The sequence below is a fragment of the Lissotriton vulgaris genome, chromosome 5 (genome assembly GCF_964263255.1).
Source record: "Lissotriton vulgaris chromosome 5, aLisVul1.2, whole genome shotgun sequence".
NCBI classification, from domain to species: domain Eukaryota; kingdom Metazoa; phylum Chordata; class Amphibia; order Caudata; family Salamandridae; genus Lissotriton; species Lissotriton vulgaris.
Window position 1 is genome coordinate 1,457,042,112 of NC_141693.1, and position 13,105 is coordinate 1,457,055,216.

Below are 13,105 nucleotides of genomic sequence, written 5' to 3' on the forward strand. Positions count from 1 at the left end.
TCTATACAATCAATATATACATATATACACAGTTATTTTTTCCAAGGCCATAAACTGATGGATGTCTAGAGATTCTCAATATTTCTTTAAGTTTTTGAAATCCTAGAGGTCAATGGCCTGTTGTGGGATATCGGCATTTTGACCCTTCTGCGCCTGTGTCTAAGATCGCGGAGGGTCTTTTTCAAGACAAAGATGTGTTGCACGACAGTCCACAGATAGCAGTTCGTATTGAATCGCCTGTGAAGATTGAGGCTCAATGGCCATAAGATCCACTTCCAAGTTGTGAAGGGATGAGATCACTGGCTCGAGGTTCCAAGGATCTTCTGCGTGTTGTCAGCTTACCGGGCTCCTTCTGAAGGAACCCGGTAAGCAGATCCTTGGAACCTCGAGCCATCCCACAACAGTCCATTGACCTCTAGGATTTCAAAAACTTAAAGAAATATTGAGAATCTCTAGGCATCCATCAGTATATGGCCTTGGAAAAAATAACTGTGTGTATATGTATATATTGATTGTATAGATTTGTATCTCTCACGGTACATATTATCACCACTTGATCACTATTCACTATTGTCAATATATTTGAACAAACATCCACTTTGACAGTCTTTTGTCTGTATTATATGAAATACCAATTGAATGAATTTAATTCATATAAATATGAAAATGCAATGAATAAGACCTCGAGTCATTAATTGTGAGGTCCTGAATTGTGTTGTCTAAAGAGGGGGTTCCTCAACTACAATAACGGTTTTCTGTGAGTTTGCAGTGCCTTATTCAAACAGGGCAATAGCTGCACCCATTTCAGGCCTGACCTACTCAGCCGAATATCCCGGTGCTCCACAACAAAATGTCCTCGTACTCCTTCCACATGCTTGTCCAGGACTGTTCCTTCATGGTGCGTGAGTACCCCAGCATCCTGTCATTAGAGAAAGATTTACTTAAAGGCATGTGGACCTAAAATATGACTTGAAAGACTGCAACCTCCACTGGCCTAGCTGCTTGATCTTGTCGCCACTTAGGCCAAGCAGTCGTCGCTGCTCCTATCTCGAAGGAGTGAGAACTAAAATGTTGTGGGGGCAGACCTGCACATTCAACGGTTGCCCTCATTACTGCTGAGAACTGTAACCTACTTAGGCACTTCCGATTCCTGTGTATCAGTAGTAGATTACCCCATTTGGGTCTGAGACTGGTAATCTTTGGTCAGGTACACCGGGCATTTTCTCGGGCTGTGATGCAACCCAAACAACCCCTACCCTCTTGTGATCATGTGACTTTCATACATTGTGACGTTCTTCTAACCTGGGTTAGACCTGGATGGGGTCACCAGTTTACTGATCCTGTATTCTCTGAAGAAGGCCAGTGCAAATGTTGCCTTGAATAGTGTGACTTTTGCCGGTGACATGTACAATCTAGGCACTGCCTGCAGCAGCGCCTATAACATTCCGAAATCAATGGGCTTTTTGTCATCTTTTTTCCTGTCCTGCATCTGCCCCCAAACACACATGGCTGCCTTGCAGCAAAAAGAGTTAGCTGGGTCTCTCCCCGAATATAATTTTGCATGGTATGCAACTGCATTCAGATGCGTCTGTGCCCAGAGTTTTGACTCTTCATTCTTGAAAGCCCAATGCATAAAATTCTCTGCCTGCTCGGTTGTCAGCTCCCTTCTCTGGCCACCACCACCCATGTCCTCCTGAAAGCATGCCCAAGACTTACTATAGTTCGTGCTTTTCTTAGGCACAAGGGCCCGGTTTACCAGGAAGGTTGAGTCTGGTCTACCAATTTACAAAGATTTATGGGACACTTCGTCTCCCCCTGTTCTCCGTGAGGAGGAGGGGGGGTGGCAGGGGAGTGAAGCCGCTACGAGAACCTTTCCCACTGAAAATGAGAGAGACCATCCGCCACTGAGTTATAGCATCCAGACACATTCCTCGCTCTTCTCACTATGTTTGCGCTTAGTTCATAGCCTACCAGATGCAGCAACAGGTCTAAGACAATCAGACGCCTGCTGTGCCTAGATTTATCAGCTGTACTACTGTGTAATTATTGAAGTGCAATGTGACATTTTTGTTATCTAGCCTCTCTTTCCAAATGGAAAAGGCGACCATAATCGGGAAGATCGCGGCAAACCTTACTGCAACTTTTGTTTTGTCCCTTTTTTCGACGCACTCAAGTCACACCCCTAAATACCTAATTGGTCACGTTAAAACCTGCTGGCCAATGCCCCGCAGGTATTTTCATGGGCTTCTATCTGCCTGCCTCTTCCTTACACCACCATAAGAGTGCATTAGACGGGGTCACCTTTAGTGCCCAGTAATGCTTTTCCGGGCCCACGCTTCCTCAGAGCAGAGCATGGACTGTCAAAGCTAAGCAGATTCTTACCACAATGCGCCAAAGCATGGGGATCACAGCAGCAAACGAGGAACAGTTGGCAAAAGGTGGGCTCAGACTTAGTAAACCTTTTTCTATTTGTCATATATGCCAACAGTCTCCATTCAAGTGGTAGACTTACACATTTTAAAGCCAGAAATTGCTTTGTTTTAGATGTGTCCCTTCTGAAATTGCTTTTTTTTCAAAAGAATTAAATTGGGAAACAACATTCCCCAATTTCTTTTCAAAATCTCCCACTTTCCTGATCTAAAATGTTGTGAGCTTTTAGCACTAGTTCTGCACATGCTGTCAGTGATCTGTTTAGCAATATAGTGTGCCTTTTGAGAGCTTTCACTCAGATCTGGAGTGTGTGTTTTGTCTTGACAATTTATACAAATCAAAAAAGAACAATTGATGGATGGAATGCTGAACAATGTCAAACACTCCTTCCAAGTACAGAGATTAGAGCCTAAATCCATAATTTGTCTGCTCACCACATCACCCCAGTTTGGACCCAGCCATATGTAAATCAGTCTTGACCCTGCTCCCCATGGGAACAGTCCAGGCTGAACTACCAGGTCAGGCTCTCCATGGACCAGAAACAAGCATACTAGGACTTGTTCAGGGTATCACACCTCATCAGCCAAGATAGCCTGAATTCAGTGCCATGGCAAGATCAGAACCCACTAGGGGTGAGAAATGCAAAATGAACAATCGATGGACGGATTGCTGAACAATGTCAAACACTGACTGCCAGTACAAAGATCTGGGCCTAAATCAATTGTTTCTTTCCTCACCATGCTACACCAATTTGGACCCAGCCATATGTAAATCAGTCTTGACCCTGCTCCCCATGGGAACAGTCCAGCCCATACTCTCACACCAGGTCCTCACTGGACCATAAACAAGCAACAAAGGACCGGTTTTGGGATGTCACACCTCAACAGCCTGTATAACCCAATCCAGGTGCATGGCTAGCGAAAGACCCACGTCTGGTCATCCCTGTGCCACTTGGGGTGACAAATGCAATAACAACAATTTATGGACGGAATGTTGAACAACAACAAACACTCACCCCCAGTACAGAGATCTGGGCCTAAATCCATTGTCTTTTTGCTCACCACACCACCCCAGTTTGGACTAACCATATGCAAATCAGTCCTGACCATGCTCCTCAAGGCAACAGGCCAGCCCGAACTGCCTGTCCAGGTCTTCCCCAGACTGGAAACAAGCATCCCAGGAGCAGTTTCAGGGTATCACACCTCATCAGTCAGGATAGCCCGAATCCAGTGGCATGGGACCGTTGTCTGGGCATTCCAGTCCCACTTGGGTGACAATTTCAAAAAGAACAATTGATAAACGGAATGCTGAAAAATGTCTAACAATCACCCCCAGTAAAGTGATCTGGGCCTAAATCTATATGTTTTGTTTTGCTCACCATAACATTACTTATTTGCTTGGGGTTGGGTCCAAACTGGAATGGCATGGTGAGCACAAAAACTATGGCTTTTGGCCTAGATATCTGTATTGGGGGTGAATGTATGACTTTGTTCATCACACCTTTCATTGCTTGTTCTTTTTGCTATTGTCACTCTAAGTGGGACAGGTATGCCCAAACGTAGGTCCAATGCTTGCCATGCCACTGGAGCGAGTTATCTTGGCTGATGAGGGGTATTACCCTGAAACCAGTCCTAGGATGCTTGTTTCCTGTCCAGGGAGGACCCTGCTTGGCAGTTATAGCTGGACTGTTCCCAGGAGAAGCATTGCACAACTTATTTGTATATGGTTTGGCATGGTGAGCTACAAAAAAAACTTGAATTTTGGCCCAGAACTCTGTATTGGGGGGTGACTGTTTGGTATTGTTCAACATTCCGTCCATCCCTTGTTTTCTTTGCTACTTTGTACAAATTGAATGCAAAATGTGCTTTGTACTTGATAAAGACATTACTCCCTTCTGGTTAAGAATTGGGGAGCTTTTTAATTGACTGTCCAATGTTTAATGACAGGCAGTCATTAACAAACCAAAGTTTAGACATGAAGTTTAAACCAAAGTTTAGACATGGAGACATTTCTTGAAAGTGTACCAAACTTAAACGTATTAAAGGTTTAGAACAAAAACACGAAAATCCTCTATCCTGAACCTCTTCCTACAGTGATTTTACTTATATCTATTGTCAAGGTGTCTAGAGCGGAGTTCCACGAGGCTGGATCGTCAACAGAATAGATCTGCTTCTGAGTGTTTTTACTAAATCGAGATGGGGAAATTAATGATAAATTCCAACTTGTGGAATAGAAAGTCAGTGAAATTGCCGCGAAAAGGAAGGGTAGCCTGAGTCCGAAATTTCAAGACACTCACTGTGTACTCAGCTAAAGCAAGCAAGTGCTACAAGTGGGGGTAATGTGGACATGGGTGGAGGGCATTGAAATCAGAGTGTTCGAGATGCCATTGTCAGAGGGAGTATTATATTCTGAAAAGACATTCATGGTATCCTTAATGTGTAGAGCAATATGCCATAAACACCGAAGATTACACTCACCTTGTATATAAACAAGTACATGGGATGCTTTAATTATCTCTTTGTTCATCAGTGTCAACAACAGCATCAGTACTTGGGAGTCAAATGACAGCAACATCTCCATTTCCAAGTCCTATCAGCATGGAGGAGAAACGTTCTCCATACCATGGAACTACGATCGGAACTACTGACATAGGAGCCACGCAAGGTGGGTTCCTTAGTACAGCCAATGCACTTTTTTTTTTATTTGAACAATACCTATAATGGCGAATCATTCTATGCCCCATTTTCCATGCATTTTACTGTTTTAAAATGTAGTTGCATTCAGAAATAAGCACTGGCAAAACATGTAGGTTTCGCATTTCAAATGCACCATTTGTTATAAAGAAGGTATTATAGACCACACCGGACAGGTAAAACGAATCCTGTTTATTTTGTCAAAGCAATAAAAATACAATAGACACTCATTGGGTGGTCAGGAGGAAATTGACTCGCCACATAATGGTAAGCTTTAAGCCATTACATGGAATCTGGTGTATGTCAGATTCCTTGTTGGTATTCAGACACCATCCAGCCAATTACAATGGCAGAATACAACACCTCTCCTTCCCTTCTACATATTATAAAAGAAAAATAATAAAAACCGAAGAAAAAAAATAATGAAATACAAGCTAACTAAGGGGAGATAAACAATAGCAAAGGTAAATGCAAAACTCACTAGGAACAAATAGTATATATAAAACTATACCCTAAACAGAAAGGGAGATAAAATGTTTGGTATGCAAGTCGAGTAAACAATTACTGTACAAAATCTTTCAAATACCCAGGTGGTCTATGACTCCTTATGCTCATTTCTATCTGGGTATCACATGCACTCATGGTCTGGGACACCAGGGCACCATCACCACTACCCATATGTGAATCACAAACAATACCACGTTTTTCATTTTCCATATGTGTGCCAACAAATACCCACTACATCCTTCCATTATCTCAACAGTACTCTCAACACTCCTCTGGTACAAGGCTACACAACAATTCCACCTCTCACCATTTTCCAACACAACATGATATTTGAAAACACATTTGACCTTGTCGGACCTTTACATTTGGACAAATCTCTGGCAACTCTTACTGCCTTAACTTTCATCAAATCACCAACCTTAATAGCATCATTGACATCGCGTACATCCCTTCCCTGATTTCCACAACTGCTCCCGCCATTGGACACCCACACCTTGATCCATGAAGGTACCAAATTGGTTCCAGGAGGTCTGCCTCGCAGAAGCTCAAACAGAGATTTTAGACTCTCTCCTTGTACAGTAGTGCAGTACACCCACATCATTTCTTCTACCATTTTATCGACCACTTGTCCATTCACACACATCATTTGTATTATGCCCTTAACCAGTCTGTTGCCTCTTTCACACAAGCCATTACTTTTGGGACTATATATTGTCGTGTGATGATGAGTAATGCAAAACCCCTCAACATTTTTTGCATTTAATGCGAAACTAACAGTGTCTCATTGTCTGTTATTTATACGGAAGGAACAACCTCTTCCAAAAATAACTTGCTCAAACACCAGATGGTGGTCTCTGTTGTCATTTCTTTTACCAATTTCACACACAGCCACTTCGTAAACACATCAGTAAGCACTATTGCAAAGCAGTTTATCATCAGTAATTCATTTATGAGTCCAATAAAGTTTAAACAAATACAATGCCATGCTTAACATGTATCAGTAATATATCCCATATTGGATATGGGGCCCACCTTCAACCTTTTCTTCCTTTCTTTACAAATGGGACACTTCTCAACCAATGACACCACTTGCTCATCCATGCCTGACCGCCCCAACTGAGTTAAGCCAACGTTGGGTCAAAGTCTCTTATGCATTCAAATAATTCTCAAAGATCAAGATCCAATTTTCCTATGGTATTGATGGGGGCCTGTTTGTGCTAAGGAATGAGGTGTTAACAACACAGACACTGGAGGTGCTGTCATGACCCTAGGTAGTGTTCTCTAGTTTACTTTCAATTTTAATTAGTGTTAAAGTAATTTTAGGGTGTGCGTATCAGTGCTGCTGCACCTGAAGTTTTTTTATGGTGTGTGCATCAGGGTGTGATGCACCACTCCAACCACCTGATCCACTGTGCCACTACCATCTCCTCAACAAAGTACCCTTTATGTGTGCATATTACTGTATTGGCATGCGTTGCCCGATGCTTGGAAACCACTATATCCACAGTGACCTTTTGAACTTCTTAACAATACACAGTTTTATGTGGGTGTATCACCATGCTAAAACGTGTTTCCAAACTTTGGGACAACAACTACACAGAGACCACACTGGTGATGAATATCTACACTTTGTAACCGCAGCAAAAACTCATAAAATGGCCGCATTTGCATTGTTACGCAGCCCAAACCAAGATTGCCACTGCAAGTACCAACATCTGGCTGCATAAGCACTATGTATGAGCATGCCGCCGCTACACTAAGATGGTTGCCCTTGCATAAACATAGCAAATCTAAAATGGTGGCACAGATGAAGATTCCAATCACTACATCCACTGCAGAGACTCACACTGCTCAAATCCATCCGTACACTTCCCTTATTTGATGAAAAATTGCTGTGAGGAGCGGATGCCACAAACAATATTCTGTGCTGTGAGCAGAAAACACCTCTCAATATCCTCACTTGGAAGTCTCTGGATCCCGACTTCAACTTTGACAGTTTCATATCTATGGATTCCATCCATCTGTATATCTGCTCTGAAGTTTCCATTTTCCCTGTCCTCACAAGACAGACACAGTTTATTTTGTCGGAACAATAAAAATACAATGGACATTCCCTGGCTGTTCAAGAGGAAACTGACTAGCCAAAGAATGGTAAGTTATAAACCATTACATGGAATTAGCCGTACGTCTGATTCCATGTTGGGAGACGGAAACCATCTAGCAAATAATGCTGTCAGAATACAACACTTTGCTAATTCTTCCAGATAGCTGCGGTGTACATTTGCTCACACATGCATAGCTGCCATTTAAAAGATTTTTCCTAAACATTTTGAAATTCAATTTGAAGGTGGCTGCCACTTATGGACATACGATTAGTCAGACTGCTGATGCCAACTGATCAGTTAGTGTAAGAAGAGCGGTGTATATGAATTTCTATGGTGTTTAAAGTAGATAAAGATAATTGGTTTGGAAGTTAACTACTCTGTAAAAAGTGGAAAAGAGATTCTGTAAGAGATTGAATAGGAAATTCTAACAGAAGTACAGTTTGAAAATTATCAACATGTTAATGAGATATTTGTCTTTCTGTATGGATGAAGAGATGAGGCTAAGAGCATTCAACAGGATGCTAGAGTTGAATAGCACACCAGGGTCTCAGCTGAGGGAAAGAAATGTGGATGATTGGCTGTGGAGACAACTGAATGAACAACAGTGTATGTGAGTGGTGTTAACAATGCCAAGGTGGGCAATTACTGCAAAGATGGCAATGTAGTTTCCGTGTGAAATGCTGTGAACTGTTCTAGGATGATTAGGGAAGAAGAGACTTTATGTTTGTAAGCCGAGGGGATAAAGATAGATAAGCGTCTGAAAACAACTCATTGGGAAAGGAGTGTACAAATGATAGGCGTACAGGATTACGTAAACTGTGGCAGACGTTCTGGCAATTAAGTGGTTTTTGAGAAGTGGAGCTGGGAATACAGAGCAGTAATTGCAGTTTCTTTCCCTTCTTTTTCGGTCTTAATTTCATCTTTGTTTTCTAAATCTTTTATCTTTTTGTATATCCTTCCTTTCATTTCCTCCAGCTGAATTTCCTCATACTTTCTTTTTTCTTTTCTTTTCTATTCACTTCATATTTTCCCTTTGCTTTGTTTCTGCAACATTTGCACCAAATCATTATTGTTAAAACTATTATTGTTATACCAACTAATAGAAGAACTATTTGACCTAAAATACTTTTCCCTAAATCAGAAAACAAAGTCCCTATTGAAGAAATACTCTTTGTTAGTCTTTCCCATACACTGTCAACCTCCTGTAGTTTCAAGTCTTCTTGAAGTTTTGTAATATTCTTTATATACCCTCTGATTTCCTAACTTTTGTCAGGAATGTATGTGCAACAATGTCAACATTCTACTGACTCTGCCCTCTTTTACCAATAAAATATCGAGAGTAAGTCTATTTTGTAAAACCATAGACCTAATTGCAACCATTTTTGTGTTTATAATCAAGAAACCCAAAGCAGTATCAGTCGAGAGACGATCAACTACTGTTGGCAATTTATAAATTCTATGTGAATTCAAAATGACTCTAACTGAAGGTATAAATACACCAAATATGTCACCTAGAATTTCTGAAAAACTAGCTCTCTTTCTTCGTGTTAGTTCATTAGTGTTTTTATTGCTTCCAGTGATTCTTTTTACATGATATATTTTCACAAATACTGTCCCAAAGTAGCAGCTTCCATAGCACCGTGCAGGCAGCTTATAATAAGCATTATTACCACACACACAGTAAACCCCAGGGAATACTGGAACAGTTCCCCCTTTTAGTCCCCAACCTCCCAAAAATTAGGAAGTTTTGTTCACAATCACATTCACTGGAACCAATAAATACGTTATTATAATCTGTCTTAACCTATGGAGGCAGGTTTTCCGTTTCTTCTCAAAGTCCAGGGACATCGCAGCTCGAGACTTGCCAGTTGCATAAATTCCCTCATTCCCAGCCCATGGAGGTACATTGATTTTCTGTTGGGAAGCTTTTTTTGGAAATCCTGTCTCTTTTCCTCAACTAAATTCAAAAACACTTTCTCTTCTTCACGTAATACACATGTTAAATTATTCTTGTTTGCCTTGACTAAATCTATTGACTTCATTGTTAAGAAAAATTCACCCAAAAACTGTGCATCTTGACTACTAAGTACTGGATTCATATTTCTTCTAATAGGAAGTTCTGAAAATATTAAGTTTGAATAATAATACTGAAGTTTGCCTGTTGCATAGAACAGGCTTGCTAAAACTCTACATGATATACCATATGTTAAAGGTAAATGCTGATATGTAACTCCTTCTGATACTGAAGCTGGTAATTTCATACAAACATAGCAATCACTAATCTCCATAGTATCTATATATTGAAATAACTACTTGGTGAAGACATTTAAAGACGTGTCATTATCCGATACTGTGTGATGAAAATCTATCTCATATGCCGCTGCTAATTCTACTCTTTCTCCTTTTATTGTAGCTATCTTTCCATTAGTAACTGTATATTTTTTTTCTATTTGTTATCATTAAATAAGGCACCACCACTGTTAGAAATACCCATACTGTATTCACTAACAAAATGCTACATATGCAAGCTGTACAACATCTTTGGGAGCAACTTTTTTTCAGTCACTCAGAGACTCTATTTGTTGCCATCTTAATCTGAGAAGATAATTTCTCCTCTTTCTTTCTTCACTTGGGAATTCAGGCTTTTGTTTTAAAGTGGTCTCAATTCTTTTTCATTAATCTGTATAGCGTCTACTTCTTCTGATTCCTCATTCAAATCTAAATTCTCATATTCTTCTAGAATTATATAGGTTCACTCAGGGGCCTTATATTTATTATTCAGAATTCTCAATCGTGGGCTTCTTCATGGATTTCTCACATTTGACTGTTTAGACTGAGTTCGACTAGTAACCTAATTCACTTGCTCTGGTCTTTCATTTGCTTTTTTTAGATAGTATCTTTGTCTTTTCACTCCACCTGGCCAGTTATTATCTTTTCTTACCCTTTTGACTTGAACTGCACTTTCACCTTCTTCTTTCTAGAGTTCTTTTATTTTCAGTATGTCTAGGCACAATCTGTTTTTGTTCTGACCCACTCTCTACCTGTTCCTGTTCAGGTCTTTTTATTGTTACTTCATCCACCTGAACTTGTTCTTCTTCCTCTATATGGTCCTGATCGGGTCTTATTTTAAATTGATCTTCTTGCCGAACTTGTTCTGCTTCTCCTAACTGGTCCTGTTCAGGTCTTACTATAATTTACTCTTCTGCTGCCTGAATGTGTTCTTCTTTTCCTGTCAGTCCCTGCTCAGGTCCTTGCTCTACCTGAGTATCTTCTTCTTTCCCTGTCCGGTCCTGCTCATGGACTCCAGTAGCATTTTTTACTTCCTCCTGAGCTAGTTCTTCTACACCTATCTGATCCTCACTACTTTCCTGTCTCTCTAATCTGTTTTTTCTTCTTTTCTGAATAACAACTTCAGGTATGTGAACCTCTGGTATCCAACCCTCCTGACTTGTGCTGTTGTTCCTCGTCTATCGCTTCAGAATCTATCGCTCTAGATTCTTCTACTTCACAACCTTCAGCTGCTTCAAATGCTTCACTCAGTTGTTGTTCTTCAGTAGGGCTGGTACTCGTTTGGTATGACTCGCATGTATCCAATTGGGTAAACCTGCACACTTCACTGCTGTGGTAATGACCAGTATGACTTGATGTGGTTTATCCCACCTGGGTGTAAGGCACAATTTTCTGGTGTGTTTCTTCACTACCACCCAGTCTCCAGGATGCAAGTCATGCGCCTCTGTTGGCTGCCTGGCAACTGCATCTTCTCAAACCTGGTGAGAGACAGAACGCACTAGGTCATCCAATCCTTTGCAATAGTCCAATACCAAATCATCAGTTATATTCATCAATTTATATCCAGGAATGAATGCTTGTCTCATTGCCCTTCCCATGAGTATCCCATGGGTTTTCAATCCTGTTTTGCTGTCAGGAATACTCTGGAGTTCCATCAACACAAGAGGCAACACATCTGACCATTTCAGTGATGTCCTTAACCTTGACTTGATTGTGCCATTTAGTTGTTCAACTATTCCAGAAGCCTCTGGAGGATATGCACAGTACAGTTTCTGTTCAATTTTGAATGCTTCACAGATTAATCGAATTATTTAATTACTAAAATGAGGTCCTCTATCTGATTCCAAAGTAATTGGGAAACCTAAACGAGGGATCAATACCCTCAACAGTAATTTAGCAACTGTGAGGCTGTCATTTCTCCTAGTGGGATATGCCTCCACCCATCTTGAAAAAAAATGCACTAGGACAAGGTCGAACTTCATTCCGTTGCTTGCAGGAAACTCTATGATGTCAAGCTGCAGTCTCGTGAATGGTCCTTTTGCTTTTCAAATTTTTTGCCAACTGACCACTGTCTTCCTGCCTGGATTTAGCTGCTGACAGATCAAGCATATTCGGCAGAGGCTCTCTGCGACTACCCTGAACTTTGGATTGTACCAAATCTGTCTGAATAGTCTAATCATGGCATCCCTACCTACTTGTGTCTCCATGATACATTCTTGCCATATGAGAGAGTAAGCAGTCTGCCATGACTGGACGGCCATCAGTGTATACCTATACATCATCATTTGTCCTTCTTTAACAACCTGTTTTTATCTAGATTACCTTCTCACTTGTCTCAACTTCATTCTGAAACTGTCTTGCCTCATACCATGTTTCTTAAGCTGAGAAAAACCTATGTTGGCAGCTGATTTCACTTGTTTCAACCTTTCGGTTAAGTGCCATGTTGTTTCTTGCACAATATGAAGCAATTTGGTCAGCATACCTGTTACCTGCCACCACATAGTCATTTCCTGACTGGTGAGCAGCACACTTGACCATTGCTATTTCCTTTGGCATTTGTCTTGCTTTCAACAATTCTTTTACATTTTTGCCATTACATCTAGGAGATCCCGAAGAAGTCAGAAATTCCCTCTGCATCCAGAGCTGGTCAAAATCGTGCACAACTCCGAAACCATATTGACTGGCCGTAAATATGGTTATCCTTCAATTTTTCCCAATTTCAATGCCTTTGTTAAGGCCACCATTGCGGCTACTTGTGCAGATTTGACACCTGATAAACAGGATGCTTCGATGACCCCTGATATTCTACAAATAGCATAAGCTGCACTGAGTCCTCCTTTCTCTGTTCTCAAGCAGGAACCATCTACGAATAGTTAATGATCTGATTCTTTTAAGGGAGTTTCCTTTATGTCTGGGTGGGGCTTAGTACAGAACTCAGCTACATCCAGACAATCATGATCTACTTCATCTTTCTCTTCTTCGCAACATGGGTCTGGCAATAACGTGGTAAAGTTCATTATTGTACACCTGATTGCAGTCACATTTTCTGCTCCCAGAATCACTCTTTCATACTTAGTCATC

General features: G+C 40.9%; 1 protein-coding gene across 1 annotated transcript in view; it reads left to right on the forward strand.

Annotated features, from left to right (window-relative positions):
- LOC147712743 (polymeric immunoglobulin receptor-like) overlaps positions 1–13,105 on the forward strand; it is a 260,657-nt gene that overhangs the window by 148,504 nt on the left and 99,048 nt on the right. Inside the window, exon 7 of the mRNA XM_086920372.1 lies at positions 4,960–5,094. Within this exon, the coding sequence (XP_086776498.1) occupies positions 4,960–5,094 (135 nt within the window). The remainder of the gene's footprint in view (positions 1–4,959; positions 5,095–13,105) is intronic.